This window comes from Homalodisca vitripennis, chromosome X (assembly GCF_021130785.1).
Source record: "Homalodisca vitripennis isolate AUS2020 chromosome X, UT_GWSS_2.1, whole genome shotgun sequence".
Lineage (NCBI taxonomy): Eukaryota > Metazoa > Arthropoda > Insecta > Hemiptera > Cicadellidae > Homalodisca > Homalodisca vitripennis.
This window is the reverse complement of record NC_060215.1, coordinates 24220442-24236700: the sequence shown is the minus strand read 5'-3', so window position 1 is coordinate 24236700 and position 16259 is coordinate 24220442. Positions and strand designations below refer to the sequence as shown.

Genomic DNA, 16259 nt, shown 5'->3' with positions numbered 1-16259 from the left:
ATTTCAACGTATAAAAGTCACATAACAGTCAGATATAAGGTTTGATATTATAATTTATATTATTTTACAGCTGTTCAACCATGGTTCTGCGTACTGCCATCCGCTACCACACCGGCCGAGTGTCCTAAGGACCTTTTATGCTATTTTGGTGTCGATAATTAGACGCTTATTTTATGATTACATGAATGAAACTTTGGTACTGTTATATGACTTCACTCGGTCTCGTGGGTGGCAGCGCTTGGCGTGCAACTAAGACGTTGCGCAGCAAAAGTAGTATAAGTCAAGTCCATACATGGTAGGCTTGGCCTCGTTTATTCAGCTTTTAATAAGTCTGAGGTCTTCGCAGATACTATGGAGGAACAGATCAATTCGCAAGCAGCTCCAGAAAAGCTTTTTACATGTCTTGTTGCCGTGTTTAACTTATTGCTCTGACTTGTTCATTTCCTCAGCTAGAAGGGCGGAAAAAATCGTCCTTATTCCAAAGCCAGGAAAGTCACGTCTTTCCCCTGAAAAATTCCGCCCAATCTCTTTTCTCCCAATTATCTCAAGGGCACTCGAGAGGCTCCTCCTCACCCGTTTGCTTTCCAGAATCATACGGCTTCATTTAGCCTAACTGTTTGGATTTCGGAGAGGTGACTCAACAAACATTCCATCTTGCACGAATCGTCAACAAACTGTGTGTAATGTGTTCTGTTGCAGCTTTGCTGGAAGGCCTTTGGTAATTCCGGCATGAAGGCCTTCTTTATAAACTCGCTGAATCACTGTTACAGAAAGCTTCAGTACACCTTCTAAAGTCGTATCTGGGTGGGAGATTCTGTTGCATTTGCGTGAATAGTAAACTGTCAACTTCGAGACCAATCGATTCCGGATTGCCGCAGGGGACTTGCTGTGTACACTAACGATATCCCGACTATCCCAGGGGTTACGTTTGCTGACTACGTCATGCTTATGTGTCACAGCGTACGGAGTGCTCGCGCTCGGGCCGTAATGCAGCTGCAAATGGAAGAACTCTCCATGGCTCAACAAGTGGCGAATCACAATTGATACGGATAAAATTAATGCTATTTGTTTTAAGAAAAAACGGAAAATTCTTGGAGCAGCTGTATGGCCTGTTACTCTTTACAACGAACCGACTGCGCGGAGCTAAATGCGTTGGCGTTACTTCAGATTCCATGTTAATCACATACATGCCAAACTTATCGAGATCAAATGTATATATATATATATATATATGAGATATATAAATGACCTGCACGTGCCAATACTTCGCCGAGGATCGTCACTTTCTGTCAGCGTGAAATTAACATCATGTTTACTAATAATAAACTATAAAGTTATGTATGCGTCTTCTGCTCGGTGGGCTCTTTGTAGCCGAATCAACAAGCGAAAGCTGGAAACGAAAAGCTTTGGTATTGATTCGTTACAGGTTACGACGCTTGGAGAGTAACACAAGTGCAAAAAGTCTACTATATGGGACAGCAACGTCTGGTTGCCACACATTGAATACATTATCCGTCGTAATGGACCAGCGGATATATCCCGGTCTCGTCCAGCAGGTATCTTATACGATCCGCCGCGCCGTAATAGCTAATAAGACTGAGATGCCTTAGTTGACAACTGCATAAACTAAAGTGTTTTCTAGGCCTTCACACCCGACAGCGACCAAAATTTTGAAAAATAACTTACTAATAACTCATTTTATTGATATAGTGAATTCTTTGAGACTGGTACCGACACGATGACTGTAGAGCAACCTAACTTAAAATATAGGCTAATCAAGTTAAAGTTTATACATGTTGCATTTTCTTAACCACTTGGTGTGGCCTACGTGGTGTGGTTTTACTTGAAGTAATATCTATGACTTGGCTTATTGTACATTGTGACTAATAGACCAATAAAAATCATGAATCTTGACACTTCATTGGGGTATTTTAATATGTTTATTTAGCTGTATTTTAGAGAAAACCCCCATCTAATTGTGCATATGTAGATAATATAGATATTCTGTAATGTCAGAAAATGATAAGTGATTTTAGAAGCCTTTGAAAAACGTCTGAAAGTTGAACGTCATAGGCTAGTTCCACTTCAGCATCACTGATGAATTGTGGGTCATCATATGGATGTGTCAAAATGTTTCTCTTGCCCTAACCTCTATTATGTATTGGAGAAGCTAACCTTCTGCAATTACCTAAAATAAAGGGCGTTTTTCTCAAAATCTGTTGGATATTAATAATAGTGCAGTAATATTACTATTGATATGGAACATTAAAATGTATTTTTAATTGCCTTATGTAAATACATGTTTTACCTGTGTAAAGGAGGTAAGCTAATATAACATAGAACTATGTTTTTAAGCTTTTGTATTTAATGAACGTACATAAGAATTTACTATGTATATAAAATTTACTAACTTGTATCAGTTTTATTTACCACTGTTTTATAAATTGGTATAGTTTGATACTATACTAAGTAGGATGAGAGGATTTGGGGTTTTTGTTGTCCATGGGCCATACAATAGGCCTATGATGTTTAAGCCTTTTATTGCCAAGCAAAATGTTCTAGATTTATTCTTTAAATGTCTTGCCTTCACCCACATTTCTATTACAAAGGTGTCTGCCACTTTGGCCAAATTTACCCTTTTTCTTATAAAGGTTTAACTGCAATGGTTTTGAAAATATCTAGGCTTATTTGATTTTATTCTTAGAAAGTTATATTTTCTTAAATTGTAATTTATTCTACTATATATATTCACAGTTTCATATTTAAAAAAGAAATAAATGCTAGGATTTTATATATTAATTGTTTGAGTTTGACTTAGAGAAACAAAAGGAAAAATACCATTAGTACAACATTAATCACTGTATGACTTATTAAATTCTGTTCAAAATGAAAAATTTAAAATAGATGAAAATTGTTATACTTAAAACATTAATAATTTATTTAAATTGTTTAAAAAATTGGACACTGGCAATCTATGCCAAAATTGCAAATTTATAACTTTTCGGATGCTGCCATCTTTTTGCAGCTATCCAATGTCCGATTGGGTCTTGGCTCTAAGGTTTAGCATGTATGGCTCTTGTTTTTTACTAATTATTAACCATTGCAAACGTGTTCGTGCCAGTCCTATGACTATACTTGAGTCCTTGAAGTTGATTTCACTCAGTGAAGGTAACAGTAGTTAGTCACCAAAAAAGGTCCCCAGGTTTTACACCCTCCTTGTGACAAAACTTTGACAATAATGCATTGCTCTACAGAATGATGTGTGTACCTCTTGCTCAGATATGATGCTACTCATAGCCTATCTGGTCTGGTGATCTGACCCCCTCTTCTCAACCCTCAAATGGACAATGTGCCTGAATTTTAATATCAAATATTAATAATAAATCGTAACAATTCAATATATATCCCAGATTAAAGGGGGTGCTAATCAGTGCAGTGGGCATGTCCATGCCCTGAATAAGAAGCATGTTTGAAAAGGGTGGTTCTTATTCAGTGTCTTGAGCGTGTTCATGCTCTGATTTAGTACATATGTCAATCTATATAGTGTATTGGTATGATTTATTACTAATACTTGGTATTAAATTTCAACCATTACATAATTAAATACTAATGTAAAAAATGCTATACATAAAAATGCTTACAATAGGGCATTTCCACAGAAACGTCGACCTCCACCCAAAAAATGTTTTGTCATAAATTCCTATAGAACTATATATTTTTTAAAGCTCAAATACACCTTTATGAGAAACTGAAAGTAAATTTCCAAATGAAGTTTGGCTTTTAAGTATGATAGTTTTTAACAAAAATTTATTTAAACTTTTTGAACATTAGAAATACGCTCCTAAACAAACAAATGAAAAAAATATATATTATAGAGATTTTAAAAGTGAAACATTTATAGTTCAGAACCTTATAATGTAAGCCAACTTTTGGTATACTGATATAAAAGAAAATTTAAAACCAAAAAAGAATTTGGGTTATTGGAATATGTCTCACTCTTAATTTTACATCTGACACCAAAAAAGCACATTTAGTTTTGTGCTGAGCCACAACACTTTTTTAAATACATGAACATTTGGTTTTTTAACTAGCTTGTTAAGTACTTTAACAACATGCATTGAGAAAAAATTATCTTTTATAAATTATTTTATAGATAGATGTTGGACGTACAATATTATTGTGACAATCTGACTTACGTCCGACACTTACATCCGACCCCAAATGTATTTGGTTCCCGTAACAACCGATTAACAACAGCTAGGTCATACAAGTATTTTACACATGTCTTTTTACTAAGAATAATAACTTCTTAAGGTTTGGTTATGTTACTTTTAACACTTAATTAAATTAATAAATTGTCTGTAGGTTTGTCTTTCTATACAGCAACACATGATAAAACTGTGAAAAGCTGATGGGTATAATACCAATTAAAACCTTTAAATAAATTCTTTATAAATAAGTAAAACCTAATAAAAAGATTTTATTAACTCCATGGTTTGTGATTCAAGTTCCAGAGTGTATGATTAAAACATGTAACTGTTCAATAAGTGTATGTAAATGTTCAATCCTATGTATTTTATTCTCTACCACCTCCAATCCTTCTTTAAGTCAGACACTTTATGTCTGTCACCAAACTTATTATTTTATTAATGAAAACCAGATCATCAATCCAATTGATATAATTTGCATGTTTTCAAAGCATATATATTAGTGTTCCACCACAATTTTTATTGCATGTTAAAGTGAAAAGAATGAATAGAGTTTTTATAACTTATCTTAAATGAAGTCACCACTAACATTCTCAGCAGTTTACGTTCGACACCAGAGATATTTATTTTATTATTACTTTGTGAGTAATATTTAAGAATACTTTCATTTATCAAAATGTTCCTTATTGTTAGCTCTTTCAACAGAAGTAGTCAAAGTGTGAAATATTATCTGGTAAGTGCAATAAATTGAGAAAAACAATAAGAAAATGTATTATACGTCCAACACTGTGGAATTGCCCAGTACCAAAACTAGGCACTAACCATTAAATTAAAACTTAGAATGTTAAAACTTAGAGAGAAAAAATTCAAAATATACAAAACATTTTTCCACTGAGTTGCTTCCATTAATCAGTCAGTCATGAGAAATTATTCATAATTTGGCTTTAAAATACACTAATACGTTAATGATGGCTCTTAGTACTAATAGATCTAGAATGATCTACAATGTTTTGTAATAAACAGTTTGTCTATTTTTAATAATGAACTACTTCTGAGTAGTTTATGGTAGTCTACATGCATAATTTTTTGTAGGTGTTTTTGAAATAAGAACTACATTTTATCATTTTTTGTTTAGGTTACCTTACATCATTGAAGAGATACTGAACAAAAAGGAAAATGTCTGCGTCTGCTATTTATATTCTAGACGTAAAGGGGAAGGTAAGTTATTGCTCATTTTATTTCAAACTGAACTATATGCTAACTATTTTGTCTTGTTACCACTTAAGTACCGAGTTTTCAACGGTTCTGTCACCTGGTAATGCCAGGTTTATTTGCTGTGCACAGAGCTGCTCCAGAATCAGCGTACATGTAGCATTGTAGACTCTTGGAGCAATTGGAAATTCTTTAAATATTATTAAATATTAATAAAAACACTACTTTTCCAAATTGTTTATTATTTCGGGCGAGGCCTTTCAAAACCAAAGGTTTCATCTTCAGGCAACTCCACAAATAAATATTTACATATTATTTATATGTATTATATATTATAAATATTACATGTAGCATGTTTCTCGTCCACCATGATCAACTTCAGCAACATCTTCATTTCTCAAACTGCTGCCAGAATCTCCTGATTTTCATGTCAGATCGTGGTTAATACATTGAGTCCACATCCCGATCACCATCATTCTCAAAAAAATTACACAGCTGCTGATTGCTTAACTCACAATAATACATCTGGACAAATCTAAAATTGATAAAATGCCCTTATCAGTATTACAAATAGTTCCTGCCAAACTGACTGAACCACAATCAAAATAACAAAAATACAGTAGCAACTTCAAAGACACAAATGAAAAAACTACAAAACAATGTTCTGTTTCTAACGTTCAGGTGAAACTTCATCATGCGCGTTTGTGATAGTTCCTTAGTTGACCGTCAGAGTGTAGTAGCAATTAAACAGCACTATTGCGGATTTGCAGTAGTTCAAGCAAACACTACTAGAGGCCAATGTGTATCATAGAGCTGCCAGGCGGTGTAACGAGGCAGCTGTTTGGCATGTGATAACATGAGCGTGGCAGTTGAATGCAAAGTGGGATCTTCCATGTTAACATGGGTGTGGCTGTCGAGGGGTTAACATCTGCTCCTAGTTCAGTAATTTTTATACACTACACTTCTTTTATTGCTACATTTCTTCCAGATACAGCTGATTTTAATTATTTGCTACTTTCACTTATTGGGGACTATCAGAAACTGATTTCTTTTTAACCTATTTTACCTTTAAAATTGAACTCTAAACAGATTAACCCCCCTTGCTGGAACATATCTAAACCTCATCTGGCACACTATATTGACGCTTTGCCTAAACTTTTTTATTTTTTATCCTGTAAACTTAATTATTGATCAAAACATTAGGAATTATACATTAATATACTCAGAAAGAAGCTAAGAAAAATGTTTCTCTTGAAGAATAAGATTTTAGATTTGTTGATGGGCAATATAAACCTTACATCACTAAAACACTATTGGTCTACAGACGGCTTGTACCATTTTTGGATGGACCATGTCCCCCAATTGATTTGAGTGTATTTTAAGATGTTTGTGCAACCAAAAAGATGTTGATCATCCCATAAAAGATGCAGAGAGGCCAGCGTCTTGTTTTCTGTTGGTCAAAAATGTTGTGTGGTGTGGTACATTTTCTCTGAATCAATTCATTCTTTGATAGACTTGTTACACCCAATAATTATTTCTGGCTTGTTTTTCTGGTTGATACTGGATGATTATGCATCGTGGATAAATGCACGATTAGGAACATGTTATTTCAAAAGAACATTATCGCTTTGTTACTGTGATGATATAATTAAAACACATTAAGTATTGTTTTGTTACTAAAACGTTCAATGAAATAAGTAAGAATTCGTCAACAGGACTATGCAATATAACCGTAAAACTTACGTACACCATAAGAGTACATCAGAGTGTAAGATCTTTTTCAAAACTTTTATGCAGTAATCTGTTTCTTGTTTTCCATTTCATGACAGTTTGACGTTTAATTGTAAGCAGTGTAATGTTATACTGACAATTTTGTATGAGTGTAGTGATTTTCAAATTATATTTTAAAATGTAATGCTGTACATCAATTAGTTAAAACAGATCACTTTATGTGCACGTGTTTTTGCTTCAGCAACTAATAGTATAATCTTTATTTCAGGTGTTGATATCGCGTAACTACAGAGGCGATATTGACCTTGGGGTAATTGAAAAGTTCATGCCTCTGTTGATGGAGAAGGAAGAAGAGGGCATGCTAACTCCAATGCTGCAAACTACTGAGTGTACTTTTGCCTATATAAAGTACAATAACTTGTACATTGTCTCAACTACAAAGAAAAATGCAAATATTGCTCTTGTATTTGTGTTTCTGCATAAAATAGTCCAGGTAACCTCTTTTATCAATCAATTATAAACATTATACTGAATTACAACAAGTAGAAACAAGGCATATATTAATTAGGAGTGTAATCAAAATTGACAATGGATTTTTATTTTTAGACAAGAAAGGTTTTTGAATTCTTGAAAGATCTAAAAAGTATTAAGACACAGTTATTAACCTTTACTGATATTGTTGGCTGAGCGTTAGCGAAGCTTTTTACTCTTTGGGTTGGAATAATTTAATATCTGTCTGTCTGCATGATACCTCAAAAATGAACTAACCTATAGATTTGAAATTGTGCATGAAGCTTCATTTCTACACGAGGAACACAAGTTAAACTATGGTGCATTTTAACCCATGGGATTGGCTGAGCATGAGTGAATAGTGTTACATTGGTCTTATGGGTAACCATGATGGAATTGAGAACGTAGCAGAATAAATACATTTGTAAACAAACTGTGTACAACCATAAGAGATTTTAAAATATGTGACATATTAACACTTGTAACCTAACTATCCCAACACCTTTTAATGACTTTATGTGTAGAATTTTATTCATAAAGTAAAAAAAAAAAATAATAGAGTGGAAGGTTAATGTTAAAAGTTGGTGACAAGACTTGATTTCAGCACAAACTTTTATTGTACTATCATTCCTAGCTCATCAGAACTTTTATTAATTAAAACACTGCTATGAAACATGAGTCAGTGATCATCCTTCCATGGGGTTTGGCTGATCGTCATTGAAGCCTATTACATAATCGTCATTGAAGCCTATTACATAATCGTCATTGAAGCCTATTACATAATCGTCATTGAAGCCTATTACATAATCGTCATTGAAGCCTATTACATAATCGTCATTGAAGCCTATTACATAATCGTCATTGAAGCCTATTACATAATCATCATTGAAGCCTATTACATAATCGTCATTGAAGCCTACTACATAGTAGACTGACACAATTTATCTTTTCTCATTCAATTGGATGTAAATGTTGTATGATTGTCTGTCTGTCTATCTGTCCGCTGTACATCTTGAGAATGAAATGAGCTATAAACTTGAAATCTTGCATGCATTGAGCGAAGCCTGTAGTGCGACACGTGACATGGCGTACTTATTCCTCGTATAAGTAACACTTTAAGGCCTTTTCACACTGCAATCCACAGCGTCCATGGATGTCCTTGGATGTCCATGGACGCTGTGGACGTGCCATTTCACACTGCATGTGGACATATTTGTAGTAGATGTGTCATTTCCCCGGCTACTCTTACAAACGTCAGTCTTCGACAAAGAGATAATGTCTTCTAACGTGCCGTGGTGTAGTGATGGGTTTTGTGAAGACGTACCGTGGCTTGATTGTAAAAGTAGCAGTAGTGACGAAGAAACAGTACTGTTGTACAGTCATACAAATAGATCTAAATGGGTTAACCCAATAAACAAAAAAACGAGAAAAGTTTGGTGAGTACCACCATTTAATACGCGATCTCAAGTTGGATGACGACAGGTTCAAGACCTATTTTAGATTAAATAAGGACGAGTTCGAAGAAGTTTTGTCAATTATTGATGAAGACATCTCGAAAAAGGATACAACCTGCCGGAAAGCGATTAGTAGTCGAGAACGCCTTGTCTTGTGGGTCGACTGCGCATGCGCGTCCACTCGGATGTTCCAAGCTGATCGCTCCGAGAGCGATCTATGTGGACGCGTCCAAGACGTCCTAGGACATACGTGGATGTCCATGTACGCCAGTTTGAATGGTCCCATTAAAATACATGTTAAGCAATTGTTTTCCATTCCCGTCCGTGGATGTCCATGGATGCCAGTGTGAAATGGCCTTTAGGATAAACTTTAAACAACTTTTAATGCTGTCTATTCGGACAATCAAAATTTTGATAAAGAAAAATGTAATACCAAAGAAAAAAGTTTGAGTTGGAGTCCCAAACAGGTCTGTCTTTCCATAGCCCATTGTAAATGCTAGTGAGAGATCTCTACTGCTATATTTAGGGACACGAATCCAGAATGTGGGTATACGATGTTCATATTATATCCATAGCACTTTATAATAATTAATATTTGCCGTGATCCTGTCATTATTACTTTAAATTCATTTAAAAGCAAAAAATACGCAAGTAACACTTTTTATATATTATTTTATACAATACTGCAGAAAGAAAACAATCATACTGTGTGACTATAAAATGTCTTTCTTGACTGTTACGGCAGTACCAGAATATTTTGTATGTTTTATATTCCATACGTTATTTTCTATACGTTCCTAAGTATCAAAATTAGACTTAGTGCTGTATATATTATTATCTTGATTTCCATTAGAAATTGATTAAATTCTAAGGAGTTTAGTAGCGAACGCATAATTTTACTGCAGGTGCGTAAGCGTGTTTAATCGGAAGCAAGTTTTTAATGGTGGCCTTATCCAAAACTTTGATTATCCATTATAGGTTTTTTCCCATCAACTTTAAATAATTGGATTCCTAGTGTAATAATAAAATTAATAATATATAGTGTATTGAGTATCCATATTGAGAGTGTAAACAATCAAATGGCTACTTTCATAGTTTTTAAATATTGCCATTTACTATTTATTCGTGACAACAGGAGTATTGATTTCCATTATATTTCCAACTGACAGATTTGTGTGGTTGTGGATCACTCTGTGTATGAGTGGTACAGCACCACTAAGTATATGTGGTACGCTACCACCACAAAAACAATATGTTGTCGTCATTGCCGTTCAAAGAAATCTGTTGACACTAGATACATACTTTACTGGTATTATTAACTGTAAGTTGAATGTTACAAAAGTTGTAATTCCAAAATAGATGTTTTAAAATATTTTTACTGTGTATATTTAATTTTTATTGGCTGTTCAGTGTTCAAGTTCTGAAACATTTTTTCACCACGCTCAATTTGAATGTCAATAACAGCTGTACTTAATAGATCTTTAGGGAGTTAGGTACTGATGAGATAAATTAATAGGGGGTGTTGTATAAGTATTCGTAAGGTGTTGTTAGCTGTAGCGTAAATACCGTAAGGTTTAACCCCTAAGAACAATGTTAATACATAAGAGTAAAGAGTTGAATTGGATTCTTCTTCATCAGAAAAACTTGTTTAATGAGTTCAATATACTCCTCCATCGGACAAAATTTACATATACATAGTCACGATACACTAAAGTCAATAAAAGACACAACACTAGAAAATAAAAGAAGTTGGTGATCTGAGAATGGTTTGTGCAAAAAGACAGTGGAACTGGCACTACACGTGCCCATCACAACCTTCCCTGTCTGGGCCCACACTAATGCAATGATTCAGGGTGCAGTGGGGGGCTGGAAGTCCGGCCTCGTGCAGTGAATGTGTTAACTAATTGGATGTAAAACTGGGTACCAGGGTTAATTCTTTTAAATTCAAAGAAATATTACTTCATATTTGTTAAAGAATTGTAATACCATTGTGCACTTGGAAAACAATATTGATATTCTTTGTTTTATTTCAGGTTATGACAGAATACTTTAAAGAAATTGAAGAAGAAAGTATACGAGATAATTTTGTTGTTATATACGAGCTGTTGGACGAATTGATAGATTTCGGTTATCCTCAGACGACAGATAGTAAAATCTTACAAGAGTATGTATTATAATAGCCTAATTTATATTTTACATTACTTCACTGTAGGGGACAGTTCCTTTTTCTTATTTTAGAACCTATTATGAACTGTGGTAATGTGCCAATGTGTTAATGTTTCACAAATTACTTGATTGTGTTCAAAGAAATTATTTACAAAATGTGTACAAAATTATGTACAAAATTATTTTACAGATGTTTTATCAAAGACCGCAACATCTGCTACAATCCAATTTTGGTACTTTGGTATTATCCATAGGCCACTATTTTTGCGAGAGGTTTTCTTACCAGGGATCTAAAAAATAATTACACTAATAGAAAGAACACACTATATTTCATGTACTGTGAAAATTACAATTAATTGTGACGATCGGTTCTTGTTTTCTACTTCTCAAAAGAAAGCAATGTCAGCGAGAAGACCACTCTGTCCCTATCTACAACGTGTTATTATACAAAAGGCATCACGGACAGCCTGCGTGATGGCCAGGGGCATTTCCGATAAGTACTTTCCCGACCTCAGACCACGTCCCAGATCGTCCAACTTATCCTACGCCGACACTGTTTCTTTTGGGAGGTAGAAAAGAAGAACCGATCGTCATCGTTATATGTAATTTTCATAGTAAGTTAATTATAGTTTGTTCTTTCTAATTATGCAGATTTTTTAGGTCCCTGGTAAGATAAACTCTTCTAAAAATTGTGGCCTCCAGATAATTACCAAAGTACTCAATTTTTATAATTGTACACTTTTTGCATAAGAAATGGTTGTGGATGAAGGGTGCTGGAGAAGGGCATTGTAAAGAGCATTCTACAAACATAAAATCTAGTTAATGTGGTAGACTGATGGCCATCATATTAAGTTTACCATCTTTAAATATAATACTTTACTTCTGATATATACACTCTGTTTGCCACAATAAAGCATTATCTAGTCATCAAGTCTAATAGCCTATTGTAATCTAAAATTAAAAACGTGGACAAGCATAAATAGATATATTTCAACTTGTTGTTTCATTAGATTTATAGATAATTACAAATTATGGTGCAATTACTAAAATTAAAAGCATAACTTATTTTATTCATTATTAATTAAACTAAATTGGTCACTCCACTTCATTAAAGATTGGAATTTATTTCTACCTACATTATATCTATTAAAGCTAAATCTATTAAGTCATACTTGATGGATAGATATCAATTGTACAACTCTTTGGGGAAACTCGTTTGGTGCTCAACAGGTTTTTATATGGCAAAAGAAGGCCATGATATAGATATAGATGTATTGTGGGAATTAAGACATTAAATCATATAGACCTCATTTTATTGATCTAAGTATTCTAACGTTACCCTGTGTGTTTATGTTTCAGTAAATTATGCATGTTAAAGAGCATTATGTAGAATTTAATTTAAGAAGCAGTAAACATACATACAACACCAGAAATACAAATCTTATTAATGAACAATTTGTACGTCTAAGTAAGACGAAAAGAAGTTACATACATATTGGCATAAAGCTTTTTCACAAATTACCTCTAAATGTAAAGTCTTTGTCTGTAAATAGTTTTTAACGAGTTCTTAAGAAATGGTTTGTAAAAAAAGGTTTTTATGGTTTAGACAAATTCTACAATGCCTCATTGGATGATATAATATTTTAGGCGTAATATTGTAACCTACATGTTATTTAACAGCAATACACAAATTGAATTGAGTTGAACTGCAATACTGTGCCACTCAGATTTGAACTAAAACATTCAGTTATCTTTTATATTGCTCCCACATCTCAACCATGCATATCCTGCAGAAAAAAATCAAATTAGTAAAATTGAATTTGTCTCATTTTACAAAATGTTCTTGCTTACTGACTTAGTAGTCTGACCAAATACTGAAACACATCTTCATTTGCTTTTTAATGTCCTCATTAATAATGTCTCAAGTAATAGATATCTAAAGGTAATTTCATATGATTTCATTTGATACGAGGTGTGATCCAAAAATACGGTGAATAATTTTTTATTTATAAAAGTAATAAACTTACATTGAATTTGATTTAATCTTCTTCAAAATACTGTCCTTTGCTGGCAATGCACTTATTCTGTTTAATCCATGAATGGATAACCAGCAGGGATCACTTCTGGCTGGTTTATGCCTTCCAGTTGAATCTACCACTGAGCACAGCAAAAACCTATGTGTTACTTAAATATAGGCAACCTGGATGTATCACTAACCGCAAATGTCGAGATTCTGGGGTGCAAGGGCAGTTCGATAGGTCTAGTCTACTGCGGGAGATGACTGGTGGGGTTCGTTCCTTAACTATCAGAGGTTCTTGCTAGCCTCAACAAGGGTGTTGCCACCCCCTGCCTGCTTTTACTGGAAAGGTTCAGAGCTGGCCTCCCCTTCATCCGGCGGGACATGACTTTGAGATTAGTGCCCTAATTCTTCCTCATGGATCTCGATAGGAGGCGGCCCCTACCCCCTAATCTTAACCTTCCAGAATATCCTGTCACTCCGGAAGCAGCACTAAGGTTCTTACAGGACTAAGTGCAATTTATAAGCTTCTTGACCTAAGAGAAAAAAAAAACCTATGAATAGAAACATTTCTGGAAGGCTTTTTTTCAGAAGGGATTTTAGCTGCTCGGTCATGGCCGTCAAAATGTCCGCAGTGGTGTCAAAACGTTTTCCTTTAAGCACAGTTTTAATTTTTGGGAAGAGCTAGAAGTCGCATGGTGCTAAATCGGGTGAGTATGTTGGACGTGGACAGACAGGAACACTTTCTTGGCCAAAAACTTGCAAATAAGAAGCGAGGTGTGACACAGCGCATTGTCGTGTTGAAGAAGAAAGCAATTTGCCCATTTTTCTGGTCTCTTTCTTCGTATGTCGTTTCACAAACATTGCAATACGCCCTTATAAAATTCAGAGTTCACAGTTGTTCTTGTAACAAATTCTGATTGCACTATATATAAAAAAAAAAAAAAAAAAAAAAAAAAAAAACATGACCTTGATGTTCGATTTGAAATGACGTGCCTTTTTAGGGCAAGGAGATGCACTGGTTTTTCATTGGAAACTCTGCATTTTGGTCTCTGGCTCATATCCATAGATCCATTGTTTTTACTTTTTGCACATTGTCGTCTGTTTTTAAGGTTAATGACGTCCCGAAAGCTGCTCATCTTCAATCAACTCATTTCTGGTTTTAAATCAGTCATACCACTTGGATATAGCCTTCAGAGCTATCACATTATCGCCATACACAGATTTTAATATTTCTTGAGCATCTGTCACATTTTTTGCAACTTAAAACAAAACTTAATGTTAATGCGTTGTTTGAAAACCATGACATGTGACAGACACAATAAACACGACCTCACTTTAGCGACTCTCGCAGTTGACTGACAAGCTCCAACGTGTTGAAACTTGTCGCTGTCTATATCAACAGATCACACTACTAGGCAAATTTCATCATATGGATGTATTAGCAGTTGCCGCTATAAAAGTTTATTCATCGTAATTTTTGATCAAACATCGTATCATGTACTAAATTTTAAACTATTATCATTCACACTCAAACTATTAGATGACAAAAATGGTTACTGATTTAGTTCCGTATTTTTATTTTCAATTTGGATTTTCTGTTAGGAGTTTTAAGTACAGATGTTCAAAAGTGACTTACTTTTTCATGTGAGTTAGCATTCCAGCTAAGGTTGCAGTTATAAAAATCATAGTGTGTACTAGATGGAAGTTCAGTAAATTAAAATGTGTCTTGTAAAATGAAAACTAATTAGTGAAGACGTTGCCAAAATGTGAAAGTCTTTGAAAAAAATTTTAACATTGAATGAATATTGTTCAAAAATTATTTGTAAAGCACATTTACTAATAACTAATACCGTAATTTTTTAAATTAATTAATTTATAAAACAGTTTTGTTACTAAAAGTACTGATATTACGTATAGTTGTAGTATTTTAAATGCCTTGTGGGTTTCAATAATCTTTCTTCAAATTCTAAGATTGCCATCACCAAGATTTGTTTTCTTCCTTTGCAACTATTGGATTTTATAATATTATAGATATTATGTCTTTGAAGTAAATTATAGATATTATGTCTTTGAAGTAATATTTTTTTGAAATTATAAATTTTATATTGCCAAATTAATGTGCAGAAAACACTTACATAATTTTCCATTTTCTGGATGATGCATTTTAGTTGTATCTTCCAGAAAATTATTATTGGGTATTAAATTGTGTGACACCCTAATTATCTTTTTTGAATTTTCTACGTAATTTATTTCCAATACTTAATGTTGTTGTTCTTTGTTAAGATGTAAATTCATCTTACTATTTGTTTGGCATATTTATTAATTTATAATTTGTTTTTCAGGTATATTACTCAAGAAGGCCACAAACTAGAAATTCAGCCACGAATACCCATGGCTGTAACCAATGCAGTCTCGTGGAGATCCGAGGGTATCAAATATAGGAAAAATGAAGTGTTTCTAGATGTTATTGAATCAGTTAATTTATTAGTAAGTGAAACTTTTTCATTTTCCTTAACATACTGTTGATAATTTTACACTTTCTATTCTTAACAATCAATTCCCTATTATCTATGTAATTTTACACTTTTTACTCTAACAATCAACTCCGTATCATCTATGTAATAAATGTTCTGTGAATGCTGAACTCTTGAAACCTCAATATTATTTGTATTGGTATAGTACAATTTTACAATATTTACTCTAACAATCAACATTTTTGAAACACACAACATTTTTTGTCAGAAATTGATAATAATTCATACATAAAAACCTTCTTTAACCTTATAAATAAATAAAATAAATAACCTCTTATTTTAAGCGTTTTTCAACATACAGTTCAAAACAACTCAAATCATACAAAATGTACATATATATATTCCTAGTACTAAGGCTAATACCAAACAAAATATATTTCTACACAATTTACACTTAAAAATATCATGTTCCAATTGTAGCTTA

General features: G+C 33.5%; 1 protein-coding gene across 1 annotated transcript in view; it reads left to right on the top strand.

Annotated features, from left to right (window-relative positions):
• Window positions 1-2094: 2094 nt before the first annotated feature.
• The window catches only part of LOC124368793 (AP-1 complex subunit mu-1), a 30807-nt gene continuing 16642 nt past the window's right edge, over window positions 2095-16259 (top strand). The window contains exons 1-5 of the mRNA XM_046826168.1: window positions 2095-2321; window positions 5344-5426; window positions 7420-7644; window positions 11149-11279; window positions 15644-15788. Coding sequence (XP_046682124.1) covers window positions 5385-5426; window positions 7420-7644; window positions 11149-11279; window positions 15644-15788 — 543 coding nt within the window. The 5' untranslated portion in view covers window positions 2095-2321; window positions 5344-5384. The remainder of the gene's footprint in view (window positions 2322-5343; window positions 5427-7419; window positions 7645-11148; window positions 11280-15643; window positions 15789-16259) is intronic.